This window comes from Ceratotherium simum, chromosome 1 (genome assembly GCF_057802395.1).
Source record: "Ceratotherium simum simum isolate JZ-2026a chromosome 1, ASM5780239v1, whole genome shotgun sequence".
Taxonomy (NCBI): domain Eukaryota; kingdom Metazoa; phylum Chordata; class Mammalia; order Perissodactyla; family Rhinocerotidae; genus Ceratotherium; species Ceratotherium simum.
The window spans coordinates 40703187-40719987 of NC_141900.1; the positions used below are offsets into that span (position 1 = coordinate 40703187).

A 16801-nucleotide genomic window follows, 5' to 3' on the forward strand; every position below is an offset into this window, starting at 1 on the left:
AAACTAATGTATTAAGTATAATAGGTCGAGAAAGTGCTCTTAAGAGATGGAAAGGTATACGGTGACTTCCTAACCATTAAAGCAACAGAAAGCTATTTCAAACAAAAAAATTAAATGAGATCATTAAAAATAAACATACCCATCTTTGGTCTGGTCCACCACACCACTTAAAAGCTCCACAGTCTTTGGATTAGGCTGGCTTTCTCCAAAAATGTTCAAATATCGAGCGACGAAGTCATGGGGAGACATGAAAAATTCACCATTTTTTTCAATGCTTGCATACTATTTAAAAAAAAGAGAAAAGATATTTTATTCTCAAAGTTTACAATCACGAGATCAATATGTGAGAGAGCTGAAAATACTTCTAAGGATAAAATAGCCAGATATGATAATAAATTCGTCCCAGGGACAGTTATTTCCCATCACTTTAAAGAAGAAAACAAAAACACATTAAGTTTGCCACATTTTATGTTCTCAACTGGGGGCAGCTTAGCCTGACTGTCCTGCTTACAAACACCAATGCCCCCTAACAGCCAAGAACAATCTATGAGGACTAGCCTTTTCTGTACATTACCTGCCTTTCTGGGATGGAGTTCTCTAGCTCTGAGCCTCCTCCGTTTGTTTTTATTTTTCCCCGCAGGGGACATCTGGCAGTATCTGATGACAATTTTGATTGTCATAACTTGGGGGTAGGGATGCTACTGGCATCTAGTTGGTAGAGGCCAGGGACGCTGATAAACATCCTACAGGGCTCAAGACAACCCCCTACAAGAGGGTGACTAAGCCCACAACGTCAGCGGTGCTGAGGTTGAGAAACTCTGGTTTACAGAAATTTGGAAAGACAAATTATGTCTTGTCCTTCAGCAAGGACATATAGCTTTTTTTTAAAAGAAGAATTAATTATGAAGTCATGGATGGAAAGAACCTAATTATTTTGCCCCATCTCTGCTTCAAGGGCATCAATGATGCAAGAGAGGATGACAGGCTGAGCAGGAAAGCAAACTATTAACTATGTGGCTTCTTGTGGGATTTTATGGAAGTAGGTATGAAATGCTGCTCAGGTTAGTGTCCTCTCCATTCTAGGGCAGAAACGGTCAATAAGAACGAGGTGTTGGGGCCAGCCCCATGGCCAAGTGGTTAAAGTTCCTGGCACTCCGCTTCAGCAGCCAAGGTTTGCAGGTTCGGATCCCAGGCGCGGACCTACACCACTCATCAGCCATGCTGTGGAGGCAACCCACAGACAAAATAGAGGAAGATTGGCACAGATGTTAGCTCAGGGCTAATCTTCCTCAAGAAAAACAGAGGAAGATTCACAACAGATGTTAGCTCAGAGCCAATCTTCCCTCAGCAAAAGAGGGGGAAAAAAACCGAAGTGGCACGCAACACTTTTCCATGACATTCCACCAGGTCTCACCTTCAGTGTGAAACACTCCAGCTCACAAAGTGGGAACCCGCTACTTCCCGTTCTGTGGGGCCCCAGGGGCTGTGGGAAACGCTCAGAAACAACATGAGGATCAGACAGTATCCTTATGGAGCAGGAGGGGACCTCTTGATCCTCAAGACAGAACAGTGATTTGGGGGTGGAGAGGTGAGAGCAGTGAGCTACAAGAAGAACTGGGCTAGTTCAGTGACAAAAGCCATACTGGTGGCCACAGGGATGGCGGAGCACAGTGAAGTGAGGTGCAATGATTCTGCTCCCTCTGTAACTGCAATGAAGCCCGATTAAAATTGTTTTAAAAAGTCACTTGTTGGGGCCAGCCCAGTGGCCTAGTGGTTAAGTGTGCGCGCTCCGCTTCGGCAGCCCGGGGTTTGCAGGTTCGGATCCCAGGCACGCACCTACGCACTGCTTGTCAAGCCATGCTGTGGCAGCGTCCCATATATAGTAGAGGAAGATGGGCTCAGATGTTAGCCCAGGGCCAATCTTCCTCAGCAAAAAACAGGAAGATTGGCAATGGATGTTAGCTCAGGGCTAATCTTCCTCACCAAAAAAAAAAAAAAAAAGAAAAAAAGTCACTTGTTATTCCTCCATTTTAATTCCAAAGCAGGATAAGCTCTTGCTTAGATACTTAGTTACAAGCTTTGGAGTGCCTCTGGCCAGGGCTGCACTGCCTCTGCTTGCGACTCTTACCACTTGTATGACCTCAGCTAAGCAACTAAAGCTTTCTGGGCCCCTGGCTCCTCACCTGTAAAGTGGGCATAACAACACTACTCACTTCATAAGGTTGATGCTAGTAATCAATGAACAGTCATGTAATACACTCAGCACAACGCCCTATACACAATAAGCACTTTATAAATATATATATAATTGGTTTTTAGTTAACATTTTTTGGCAGAGTACAAAAGAAAAGCTCAAAGATGGCCCAATAATCCCACTCTTCTTCAGTCAGCATTGAATTCAGCTTTTTGGAAATGTAGAAGAAATCATATTTTGATTTTCCTAACAGGCACAACAAGACTGAAATACAAAGGAAATGTCACTGCTAATTACAGCAATCCTATGATTTAGAATTATACCTACGTTTGCTTACAGTAGTGAATAATTAATTATTTAAAAACACAATTCAACTCTTCTCCCACCAGTAGACATTTAGATTATTTCCAGTTCTTGGTATTTTTAAATAAAGCGACGGTAAACAGCTTTGTAGATAACATTTGTCCAAATTCCTGGCAATTTTCGAAGGCTGGACTCCCAGAAGAGAAATTGTTAAGTCAAAGGAGAGGAACTTTCAGGCTCTTGATACTTATTATCACACTGCTCTCCAGAAAAGATTGTACCAATTTACACTCCCACCAACAGTGTGCGAACATGCCCTTTCCCCTCTTTGTCTATCATATTTGTTGCAAATATTTTTCCAGTTTGATATTTTTATATAATTGAGTCTATAGATTTTTTCTCCCTTGTAATTTCTTCTATTACTCCTAAGTTTAGGAACTAGTCCTTCCTCATCTCAAGACTAAATATTCACCCACATTGTCTCTTAGCTTTTTTAAAGTTAGATTTATCTTTCAACTTTAAGCTTCAAGACGTTGGTACTTTATTTTTGTACCATACAAAAATACATCCTCCAAATTTAGTTATTTCCACTTCATCTCTTGGTTGTCCCAAGACCACAAATCAATCACTCTCCCATCCCCCATCTTTAGGATGCCATGTTTACCACGTACTAAATTATCATACGGTCACCGGGGAAAGGCTTGGCAAGCAAGTCCACCTTCAGTGCCAGTTATGATCAGTTGGCAGTGGCTTCCTAGGATCAAGATGGACTCCAAGGATGCCCCCAAACTCCCTGGGGGAATGCCAGGATGGCCTGACAGTTCGTGTCATCACAGCAGGAGGAAATGTTTCAGGACTACCCTTGTCAATGACCTGTCTGCTCTTGCAAGATTACATGCATCTTAATTGCTATAACTAGAGGGAAAGCTCTGTCAGGACAGGATTTTTTCCTGCCTTTCTCACTGCTGTATCCTCAAGTTTCCAGACTGAGTGCCTGGCAGATAGTGAAACAGGTTCAAAAATACTCGTCAAATGAATGAAAGGTTAAAAATAGATTGTATTACTTCCCTCTCGGAAGTTTTCTTGACCATGATCACTCTTTGATTTTCCCCAAATGACCTTTAGCATCATTGTCAAGCTGCTGACCTCTAAAAAAAATTCCATTGAAAATGCAAAATAAAACTACAATGCAATACCACTACTCATACACAAGATAATTAAAAAGAAATAACAACCGTTGGCAAAAATGTGGAGCAAATGCAATTCTCAAACACTGGTGTTACGAGAGTAAACTGGTGAACCACTTTAGAAAACTGCTTGGCAATATCTACTCTAACTCAACATACACATAACCACAGACCAGTAATTTCAATCTTAAGGATATCTCTAACAGAAACATATATATATATATATATATATATATATATATATATATTCACGCAAAAAACTTGCTTTAGCATTGTAATGTCCACAGCAGCATTATATTGGATAGCAAAAAAAAGGAAAATAACTCAAATGTCAACCAACAGTAGGATGTATAAATGAACTGTGGTATATACACACAATGGAATACAACACAGCAATGACAACGAACTAACACCAACTACACATGACAACATGGATGAATCTTACAAATAAAGTGAGAATGAAACCAGACACAAGAATATATATTGTATGATTCAATTTACATAAAGTTGAAAACCAGGCAAAACTAATGTACAGTGATAGAAGTCACACAACTGGTTACCCTTGGAGGGGTGGGTACTGACTAGATGCGGCCTCAGACAGCTTTTGGGGAGCTGGTTAGATGGGTGTGCTGACTTCGTGAACATACATGAAGCTGTACACTTCTGATTTGTGCACTTGACTTAGACCTCAATAAACAGTTTACATTAAAAAAATCTGAGATATTTTATCTGCCTCATTTTTGAGAGCTGATAAAGAAATCATCTCTTAAATGTAATAACATGTTAATCTGGACACAGAAAACACAGTTTTCTTCAGTTTGCAGAGCCAGCTCATCACCAGGCTGGGGTGGTCTGCCTGGCGATTCCAGTAAATATGTCAAAGACTGTTCATTAGGCTGAGAGACAGAGGCAGATCACAAGAGAATGTGTTGACAGAGGCAGCTCTGCTGCTCTTGGGGTGGTGAACAGAGGTCCCCGTCGAGGGGTGGACTATACCTTACAGCTACCACAGCTTTAAAATGTTATCTAACCCTTCTTTGGCAATAGATTTTACAAGCCACCTGAAGCCTCTCTCCCTTACAATTTTTGGAAGTTTTAACATGATTAAACATATACTTATGAAACAGCAAGGCTTGTAGGATTCCTTGCACAACTCGTATAATACTAATTGTGATGGTTAACTTTGTGTCAACTTGACTGGCCAAGGAGTGCCCTGATTCAACATTGTTTCTGGGTGTGTCTGTGAGGGTGTTAGTGGAGGAAATTAGCATTTGAATCTGTGACTCAGAGATCGCCCTCCCCGATGTGAGTGGGCATCATGCAATCCACTGAGGGCCCAACAGAACAAAAGGTGGAGGAAGGAAGAATTCACCCTCTTTTTTCCTGCCCCATTGCTTGAGCTGGGGCCCTCGGACTGAGATTTACATCATCAGCTCCCCTGGCTCTCAGGCCTTCATACTTGGACTGAATTACACCACTGGTTTTCCTGGGGCTCCAGCGTGCAGACAGTACCTCATGGGACTTCTCAGCCTCCACAATGGATGGTGTGAGCCAATTCCTCATAATAAATCTCATTAGATAGACAGACAGACAGACAGACAGATAGATAGATATAGCTAGAGACAGAGATATCTCCTATTGGTTCTGTTACTCCGGAGAACTCTGACTAATAAACTAATTGTCACCACCAAGAAACACCACCACACCCAATGAATACAGTGGCAAAGGAAAGTAATCTGTCACTACACTGTATGCTCCGAGGGCAGGGGTCCTATCTGGCCTATTTACTCATTTCATAAAGGTCTATAACTGTGAACAAGCCAGGTCAGAACCATAATCACGCAGGTGCCCGTTTTTGCCACAAATCATTCACATCTGGGTACTGAAGGGCAAATTCTCTGTCACTGTTTTCCAGCCACTGACAAATGCTGTGCACACCAAATCACTGTATCTGGCCATTCTTTACCCTGTTTCCCTGTTATAGAGAGGGAATAAAACACAGTTAAGGATTTGGATATGGATTATTTTACATTATTAAGAAATTACTATTAATTTTATTAGCTACACAATGGTATTATGGTCATGAAGAAAATTGTTCTTATTATTTGAAGCTGTATGCTAAAGTATTTAGGGTGAATTATGGTGATAGCTAACTTACACTGAAATATACCAGTAAATATCTATATGTGAAACTAATATGACAAATATTAATTTAAATTAGGTTATGTGAAACTAATATGACAAATATTAATTTAAATTAGGTTTTGGTTATGTGGGTGTTTACTGTACTATTCTATTTTCTGTATGTTTGTAAATTACCGTAGTAAAAAGTTAAAAACATAATTAAGAATCACTGTATCTGGCCAATGGTGAATAAATATATTGCTATTAATCAAAGAAATGTAAATTTAAAATAAGATACAATTTTTCAACAAGTTGGCAGAAAGGTGTTTTTGTTGCTGCTGTATTTTTTTAATAATCTGAGTTGATGACACATGTGGAGAAATGTAAACTTCCAGACTCCTACCCAAGATGTGTATTGATACAACCTTCATGAAAGGCAGTCTGCCAAAAACCAAAAGCCTTAAAATGTTGTAAACCCACTCTTTAATCCAATGATCTCACTTCTATGAATTTATCCCAAGAAAATGCTAGCTATATGCAAAAACGCAGGTTGAAGGGTATTCATTACAGAGTTGTTATGACAGCAAAGCAGAGAAGACAATTAAATATCCACTAATAGGGAGTGGCTAGATAAATTATGGTAAAACAGTCATAGATAGGAATACCATAAAGCAATAAAAATACTGTAGAAATGCATTCAGTTATAGAAAAAGGCATTTGTAACTTATTAGGTGACAGAGAAAACTGGATATCAAACATTTTTCTCTTGTTAAGGAAAAAAAAATTTATATACATACACAGAGACACAGAAACAGAGAGAGAAATGGATATATCTATATATAAATGAGTATATTCATATATATGTTGGGACCACAAGTTACTTTTCTCTACATAGTTCTGCTTTTTAAATTTTCATCAATGAATATGAACTGTTTTGTCATAAGAAAAAAGTTTTTCAGAAAAGGAATTAACTATTTTTCCAATTTTGCCTAAAAATTTTAAAAACATATTATGCTTTTGTTGACAAACAATAATTATAAAAACTCAAGTTCAACTCACTACATCTCACTATTACAATTTGTAATTTGGTCTATTTTCCTTGTCCAGTTCTTCTACCCCAGTCTTCCCATCTTCCCATGTTCCACTAGAGTCATTCCGTTCCTTCTGACTCTATACTTCTAAACAGTACCCATCACCTCCTTTGCTCTCCCTTGAGCAAATGGTTTCCTCCTCAATTTCCCCATTCTTATTACTGGCACTTCCTTACACGCAGGCTATATACCCAGTGGTCACATTTACCTCCTGCTCTCTCTCATCCATTATGCAAGATCAGTCATTTTCTTCAAACAGTCCTTCAAAATGTCTTTAACTTGCCCATTCTGCATTCCCACTGCTGCCACAACCTTAATCGAGTTATTAGGGCCTCACATCAGGATTACACCCAAGGCTGCCGACCTCCTGGCCTTGCTGTGCCAATCAAATCACAAACCCATCCTCCCCATGTCACTGGATTACTCAGAAAACCTTCAACAGCTTCCTATTGTTTAGCAGAAATGCCAAACTCCCAATTATCTTTCTAATTTTGTCACCCACACCCTGTAATACTTGGCAGACTCCTTGGCAGAGTTGAATTTAAATAAACATTTGAAGAATGAGCAAGAGTCCTTCAACCTGGAGAGGCTGTTTGCTCCCAAACCCATCTCCAGGTCTTCCCTTGAATGTGGTCCTCTTCCCTGAACTCCTTGGCTGCCCTCCTCAGTGCCTCTCCAGCTCCCTCTCATCCCCGAGGCTCCTCAAGTCCCCTCTCCAAGGAGCCTTCTCTGGCCACCACCCACCATGGGGAGTGCTTCCTCTGTCCACTTCCTGTGGCGTTTGCTTTAAGCACACACATGGACCCTTGACTATGCTGACTTATAGTCTTTTTTACCTGCTGCGTGCCTATAAATCTGGTCTCCTGTATAAGAGCTGAACTCCTTTAAGACAGAGTCATTGCTTAGGCCTACTGTGCACGTACCATGCGCTGCAAAGCTTCATGGCGTTTTATTTAAACCGTAAGCACTCAATACATACCTGTTTAACATGAAGCAGCACCAAAAGCACTGGGCAGACAAAAAAACATGTGTCCACATCTAAGAAACACAACTGACTACGCCTGGTCTTCAACATCCACATCCACACAAAACATCACCCGTCACTTATCACAAGAACAGCCTGCACAATAAAACACAAATGCCCTAGGCTGGGAATGTTTTATGCCAAGTCTCATCCTACCTACCGTTCCAGCACCATTGCCCAAGAGCCCAGGTTCCAAGCCACCCATAAACCTAGCACCTCTTACAGCTCTTGGCTTTACACGTGCTGTTTCCTTTGCCTGGAATGGTTCTCCTTTGCCCCAAACCCTCCAGTACCTTCTCCATCTGACAAACACCTACTCATCTTCAAGCCCAGCTCAAACATCACCACCTCTCTGTAACTTGAATGACCTTCTCCAGGAAGACGTTTTTTAGCCCCACGTCATCTTCCTGCTAATTACAAGGCTTATCAACCATATTACGGCTTTTTCTTTTTTTATATTTAAATACACACACAGTGAGATAGTTAAGGGCAGGAGACATGATTTATGCATCTTTATTTCCCCACACCTAACACTGTATTTAACATATAGTAAGCAAGTTCAAAGAAAGAAAAAGTGCAATTGATTTTAACTCTTCTCAAAAACATGAAATATGCCAGAACTGGTCCAATTTTAGTCCTCCATTATCCCTCTTTCCTTATCTGTCTCGGTTCCACTGGCTCTCTCTGATCGCCACAGCTGCCAACTCCCCTGCTACCAGCACATCTGCTCCAAAGGGTATAATGGAACTTCTCTTCACCTCCCCCAAGCTACAGAAGAATCCTCTCTCTAACTAGCTTAGCAGGGAGAAGGTTGGGATATTTATTAGAAAGAAAAGTCAGGAAAAAGTCACAGAAAATCAGCAAAGTAGTAGGTTTACAGAGTGCTTACTGCTGATCCATACTAAACTGAAAAGCCCAGCCACAGTGGAGACGTGCCTGGCACAGCCCCCGCGGCGCCTCATTCCCTATTCTTCCCCCACCACAACACCGTCTGCGGTAGATGGTAAACAAGAGATCCTCAACATGCTGAGCCAAGGTGGATTTGTGTCGGTACCACACTATCCAGGCCTGATGAGATCACCCGAACCTTTGCCAGATCCACAATCCCTTCTAGAAACTGCTGATCGCTGTTTTCTTCAGGGACGATTCCCCCCACATCATCCCCTCGGACTCTAAGTCATATGGAACTCTCACTCAAAAGCCATGTAGTCCTAGCCACCCCAAAGGAAGACAGTACTTCCCTATCTGGTCCCAAAAATTCCACCCCAGCCTTCAGGCCCACTTACACAGAAACCCTGCTGCAATGGGCTCTCTAGAACTCTAAATGAATTCCTACCCTCCCTGAATCCACCTGACCAATCTGATTTGTCTGCAGTATAGACTTGCCTGCTATTGAGATGCAGCAGCTGGAAAAGACATGTTGTTCCAAAGTAGGATCTTAACCAGCAGCCACGTGGCCTCAAAAGGTGGACACAGCTTTTACCTGGAGCCTTTCCACTAGATCACACCTTAAAACTAATAAGTATCCAAGATGCACCCATCTATTGAGACATTCTAAGTTGTTCCCATTTCCTGTCAGAAGGATGCCTGCAACTATGGCTGGCTTAGAAGACAGGTCTTGAGTTCAAATGATTATGATTTTGCTCATAATGAGCTTTATCCATTTCTCTAGGCTCTCTGGCAACCCACTCAGGTACTCTTCTGCAAGTGGTCTTCTAGAATTACATCATTAGAGTTTTACAATACAGACCTTAAATACACATACTGAAAAGTTCTATGGTTCCCTCATACACACCTTATCCCAATCATGGTGGGCCAACATGCACAGCAATAGACACTAGTCTACGTGAGAAACAAATGCGTTTCTCTTTTTAAGACTTTGATTATCCAGAAGACTGTTCCACCTTAGAATCTCAATACTGTATTGTCCTTTCTGGGCTAAAAACAAATTTATAAAGAATTTTGCTTTCTTATATATAACCAAACATCCTTATAAATTTATCCTTTTTTCCTCCTCCCAAAACTACTCATATTTCTAACCATTTTCTTTCAGAGTCTTTGTCTCTCCTGTGTTTGAATTATTTAATTTCAAGCATTTATGGAGGCAATATCCAATGCATATCAGGTGCTGGGCACTTTCATAAAAGTATTTCATTGAGTCTTTACAATTTTTTGTAACTTATTATTATGAAAATGTTCAAACATATGCAAAGTAGAGAGAATAGTATAATAAACTCAATATTCCATTCCCCAATTTCAAAAATTATCACTAAACTTCCCATTTTGCATATCCCACCAAAAATGGATTATTGAAGAGCAAATCTCAGACATGATAATCTCACCTGTAAACACTTCAATGTGTATCTCTAAGAGAAAAAGATTCTTTATAGTTCCCATAATTAGAATACCATTACCCAGCCTAAAAATCAATAACAGTTCCTTAATATCAAATAACCCTGGCAGTGTTCAAACTCCCTAATTTCTCAGTTTTTTAAAATAGTAACACATTTTGATGAGAAAGTAATGCTCATAGAATTAATAACTTTCTAAGCCATATATTTGATACACAGCAGAACATCAAGCTTCTCATTTGAAGCTCTGGTCCTGTTTATGTACAACATAGCTGCCTTTCCATGTTTAGAAAAGCCCTATATATATACTTTTTAAATTATCTTTACATAAGTGGCCTTTTCTTTTTTGAGTACTTTAATTCCGGTTGAATAACATTAAAAGCGGTTCAGTGTTTGGGACCTGAAGTAGACTTTTATTAGAGTATTAATCATTCACTGCCCAATATCACAAAATAGGTGAAAGTATAAGAAACTAAGGAAACAAATTTATATGGTGTGTTGTGATCTAGCATCTACTACTACTCAAACTGAGGCCTCCTCACAGGGCACCACAGTTGTAATAAGATGATGATGGTGGTGGTGGTGGTGGTGGTAACAACGACGGGCTTCTACCAACAAGAGATAAGGAGATGAATGAAGGATTACTGAGATGTTTACAAAGAGCTTTAAACTTCTTAGGAGAAAAAGCATTTCATCAAACTGAACAGGTCAATCCCAGAAAGGTAAAGGAGTTGTGAGACTAAATCCGGAGCAACTCCTTTTCAACATCTGACACCATGTGAGATAAAAGAAATTAAAACGTACACCATGTTGCCATCACAAACAATCGCCTGCAAGTTTCCGATAAATTTTTAAAAAATAGATATAATTATAGAGGATCTCTTTCGTAAGTCTTAAGTAAAGAAACTTTCTGAAATTTTTAAAAAATATAACAATGAAAGAAAAATCTACTTGAAAACAATCTTAAAAAGTTGCAGAACACAAATCAAACAAGAAACAAAATAGATTTCTTTATACTGACCTTCAAAAATATTGTTCTAAGCTCAGCTGGATCTGCTCTCTTGGTTAAAGCCACCTATAAATAAACAGAAAAATGTTTATATTATTAGAACAAAGCTGAGAAATCAAGCTAGCAGACCGAAAGAAAATAAACTCCAGGTTAGAAATTAGTGGATTTCATTTTTGTACTTAAAGCACCAAATTTCCCCAGTGCATAAACTACTCCCTGGATTTTAAACTTCTCCTTACGTGGCTTCTAGAATGACAACATTTTGTGCAAGAAACCAGTAAATCTCCTAATATGTAGTGTTTAATCTATATGACTTTTTTCAAAAAGAAGAAAAAAGTTGAAACATTTGTAATCACCTGGCATTTTTGAACTACACTCCAGAGTGATCCATACCTTTTCATAGAGGAATATTAAAGTACAACTTATTTCTAACAAAATATGTTATGCAAGAGAACACAGTTCTTAAAAAAGTCAGTGAACAAGGCAAATCATATCATCAAACAGAAGAGAATTACTTCCCATGCCTCCACCATGGACAGGCGTAAATGCCTGGCCATCTGGGCATGCCAAGCAAAGTCTCCTCCTCTCCCCGACTTTTAATTTAAGAAATCAGAAGTCTACAAAGGTATGACTATTATTCTCCACACTCTAGAAATACAAGGGTCTATGGTTGCCTTTCAAGAGCAAAATTTGACAGATTCGCTCAGAATAGGTGTTGTGCTTAATTTTAATTCTCCAGCCCACAAAGTCCAAAAACATCATTGGGGAAAAAGCAAGACAAACTTGAACATGGCTGGCCCAGGCCAACACAAAAGAGTCCTTATGTGGAACCAAACAGTGGGCTTATTCAGCACCCCATCACCCAATCCTGCTGGCAAAAACCGTCATGAGACTGAATTCTCACCAAGCACAGCGTTACCCCATGATACAGCCAAGGAGGGGTTCCTGGAACCACCCCAATACTGGAGCCATGTCGCTATCCACGGGGAGATTTATGCAAATTGTTCTAAATCCCTTCTGTGTGTTTGCAAAGGCTTTTCTGAGATCTTTGGACAATGGATTCTCTGTCTCTAAATATGTAACTGCCTGAGCTTCTCGGCCCGCCACTGTCAGGAATAATTTTATTAACTAATCATTGGAATGAGAGAGGTAGTTTTTCTGAAACCTGTTGGTTGATCACCTTGTTTCCCAAAGCAAGACTGATAACTCTTTTAATTTCAACTGAGTACTTGTAACCACCAAAGCTATTTTTATCCATAAGAATTTGTAATCTTTTTAAAATCCTGAATTAGTTAGTGTTCTTTGCTATTCAATTAAGAAGGAAAAAATAGACTGATAACCAACCTAAGATTGATGATAGTGCTGACCTAAAGGTTTCAGGAGAAGATTCCCTCCTTTCAGGTCTATATTCTGAGAAAGGTGGGGTAAGACGAACGCTATTGGAAAAGACGGAAATGCCTCCATCCTCTTCTTTAAGACAGAGCAATTCCCTGAGTTCCACGTCTCAAGACAGTCCATAAGTAACATTTTTTAAAAGGCATATGGTGACCCTAGGTACTTGGTTGAGTTTCCTTTTAAAAGCAAAGGTAAGTTTCCACAAAGCGAACTATTCTTGCTCTGGCTGAGTACCACACCCTTGAAAATCTAATTAATTCACTATGCCGTGTACTTTATAAAGCCTTCCCTGGGCAATGCTATTTCAGGGCGAACTTCCCTGGCCCTAAATTCTTCTACTTACTGATCCCGAAATGCACATTCAGTGCTCACAACCTGGACTACACCTCTGTGAGAGAAAGAAACAAAGCTTTCACTTGGTAATTCTCCCTCGGTCTAGGGCACAGGAGAAAACAATCCATATAGCGACCCCAACACTTCTAAGCCATGTCACCTAATGTGTATAGAACACTTTACAGTTTTTAAAGCATGACTATTACCTGATTGGATCCTCATAGCAAATCTGAGACTAGAAGAGAGCATATTATTGCCCCCATTTTACAGAAGGGGAAACCAAGACTCAAAAAGGGTCACTATTTCCCCAAAGTCAGATATACCACCAATTTGTGCTTATATTTCTAAGTGTTTTCTGAGCCAAATCTTCCATCTCCTAATGTGTTGGTCTTTCCACTGAGCCACACTATAAGCAGTTTCCAACTGACCATAACTTATGTTAACCACTAATATAATACAGCACATGCCAGAAATCAAGAATCTCCCAATTTCTCCTAACACCACCAGTTTGTAGTATCCGTACAGTCAAGTAATTAAGAACATGGCTTTAGTATCAGACCACCCTTGACTGGGGGACAGGTCTGACCTCTAAACTCACTGGCTGTGTGACCTTGAGCTAGTTCACTGACCTCTCAGCCTCACTTTCCTCACCTATAAAATGGGAAGTCCTGGATGGTTGAAAGCGTGATAGGAGATAATTGCATAAAGTGCTTAACAAAAAGGCCACACAGTTAAAGCATTCAATAAATGGTATCTATTATTCATATTATTTATGGAAAGGTGTTTATATTCTACCATGCTTACTCATGAAAACATCTACATGATGAGTAACCTGGCTCATAACTTGAGACGGAAGAAGTTAGGAGGAGGGAGAGGAAAGGAACTCAAGAGTCTTCAAAAACACTCACCAAACCACTAAACAAACATTGAGGTCTTCCTAACTCATCCCCTCTGCTACCCTAGCCCCATCCAATGCTACTTCTTGAAAACAGACCCAAAGTTCCAAGTAGAGCAAATGGTTAATGGCCACTAGGGAATTCCCTGAGACCCACCGAAATGTGTATCAGATCCTGGGCACATTCTGTTGAAGCACAGATAGCCATGGTTCAATAGGGGATGGATTCAGAAAAATTGCTACCAGCCTCCTGGGCCCCACCTCTGCACTAATTCCATCTATTTCCCCAATGCTGTGTGGCTATTCAGAATTTCCATTTCTACTTCCACCTCCCATTCTTATCTTCTTGTTTGGTGTCATTTGCAGTGAAGGAAGAACACTTACACAGCTTCATTGAAGACCACATAACGTTACAGTCAGAAGTGCCAGTGTTCTGAAGGTATATTGAGATGGATTCTAACTGATGGCAAAACCAATACCCAGGAAGTTCTATGAACTGGAAAAAGGAAGCCACAGAAATGTAGCCTCCCTTTTTAAGCCAACTCAGACCAGCTGCTCAGCATGCACACTTTGCATCATTTGACAAGCCTTAGCTCACTGGACTTTAGAAGATTCATCAAACTTTAGTTTCCAGAAGGCTGGTTTTCTTTGTTATACATATTTTTTCTCATATACTAATAGCTGTAAATATTTACAGCTACTAACTTACAATCTGCCTGATTTTCTTTATCATTATTCTTCTGAATGTGCATTTATAAGAATTGGTTCCACCATTAAACCAATATTTTTATATCAAGAGTTTTAAAAAAAGTAATTGGTTTTCAAACATAGTTAGGGAGTAAATCACCAAGAAGGAAAAGGATTCCTGACAGATGACTACGCAATATTACTATTTGCTACTTAAATCAATACAATAGAGAATTTTATACTCAAGCAGATAACATTCACACCAAGTTGAGCTTAAAGAAAAAAGAGAGGGAGTTTAGAATTGGAAAAACTATGCATTATATGTTTTTTCCATAAACTGGGAGAAGTTTACTTTCATTTAACTTTAGTATGGAAAGTTCAGGTCAATTCTATGAATCTATGTTCCACAGGACAAAATTTGAGGATCACTGAACATGAAAAATTTTTGACATGACAAACAGCAGATATAATAGTTTGAATAGTTATCAACAGCATTTGCAAAATGTATATACTAGCTGGGTACATCCTAAACACAAAAAAACAGCCAACAATAACATAACTTCAGTTTTTTAAAAGGGGGTAGCAGGAAGCATAGCAAGGAGAACCAGAAAGATATCTTTCAGGACAGATAAATTCACTCTCACTTTAATATGAGTTAGAGCAGCCAAAAGGAGGAGGACACTGGGAAAGATTTTTCTACATGTAGGAATATTTTTAAAACTGGCTTTCTTACAGTGGAATCAAGCCACAGTCACAGCCTCATTACCTTAACAAATCGCAGTGGTACAGAATTGTGTACTCAAAATCATCACTAGATCTAACAGGGGGCAGTGGCGAAGAACATAAGAAAACCTACATAAAATAAGGGATACTAATTTGAACAAGAAAACGTAAAGGAAAAGAAAAACTCTCCTCTTACACTGGGAAGCTCTAGATACGTAAGACCACGATCTCCTTGAGGTCATCTTACTCCTCCACATTCTCAGCTCTGGCAAAGAATGGAAACTAAGTAGATGCCCCAAAAATGTTGATTAAAAAAGAAAGTCTTCCAGAGGAGTAGAAATCAAATCTTTACAATGAAAATAGGTAGCTCCTTTTAGGTCAGTGTTTCTCAAAGTGTGGTCACTTAGCCATCAGTATCAAATAGGAATATAGAAACGCAAATTCTTACACCCTACCCCAGATCTACCACTCTGTGGTGAGGCCCAGCAATCAATGGTTTAACAAGCCCTCCAGGTGATGCTGTTAAAGTTTAAGAACCACAGCTTTAGGTAACGTCCAATGATGTCCAATTAGGACCGAGGTTCTCGGCCCCACTGATGTTCTCGGCCCCAGCTGCATATTCAAGTCATCTGAGGGACTTTTTGGATTTATCAATGCCCAGGCCAATCAACTTCAACTACAAAGGCCAATTGAAGCAGAATCTCTGAAATGGGTACCTTTAAAGCTCCATCACAAGATTATAATGTTTGGCTGGGTTGAAAACCACCGAGTTAGAGCCCAAGATGCCAACCTCAGCTGGCTACTTCAACTGCACAACACAGCCTTCACTCAGCAATACTCCCTCCACTGCCCTCTCAAACCTGAAAGGTCTGAAAGCCGAGACAGGCACCAGCTTACACTGAAAATTCTACCATTGTGAAGTAATTATCTACCTAAGATATGAAATAAAAACCAGAAGAGGCAGCTCATCAGAAGCAGGCTACTCTGTGTGTGTGTGTAAACACATGCACACATGCAGTGACAAGCGGAAAAAGGAGGTGAAGGGAGAAATGTTCCTGCATAGTCTTTGTACCTAAGGAAGTAAATGTAGTGGACAGACCTGAAGCCCAGTACAAAGCACTATTGGGTGTGACCTAACAGTTTAGAAGCTGGGGCCAACCCTTCTTCCGATGTATCTTCCTGTACTGCAGAGACTGGAAGGTTAAAACTACATTTCCCAGACTCCCTTGCAGCTATGAGGCCTAGGTGCTGTCAGTCAGATGAAGTTGGGTGAGATTTGGAAGGCAAAGTTTTGGAAAGCAAAGATTTGGAAGTTGTGGGCCAACCTTCTGTTGTTTCTGCCAGCAAGCATCATTACTGGAATCTGATTTTCCTGTGGCAACCTCAGCATGTGGCAGCATGGTTCTGAAACACTCCCCATTTGGCAGAAAGTTTTATAACTGCACAAGAGGCAACTGCTCTATTGGTGGCCTGCTCTGCTGCGAG

The 16801-nt window shown here is 40.0% G+C and overlaps 1 protein-coding gene across 3 annotated transcripts in view; it reads right to left on the reverse strand.

Annotated features, from left to right (window-relative positions):
- The window catches only part of SLC25A13 (solute carrier family 25 member 13), a 192639-nt gene that overhangs the window by 152912 nt on the left and 22926 nt on the right, over positions 1–16801 (reverse strand). For all 3 annotated transcript variants that reach the window (XM_087422872.1, XM_087422758.1, XM_087422808.1), the window contains exons 2-3: positions 11296–11349; positions 140–282 (exon numbers count right to left, since the gene is read on the reverse strand). In XM_087422872.1, coding sequence (XP_087278998.1) covers positions 140–282; positions 11296–11349 — 197 coding nt within the window. The remainder of the gene's footprint in view (positions 1–139; positions 283–11295; positions 11350–16801) is intronic.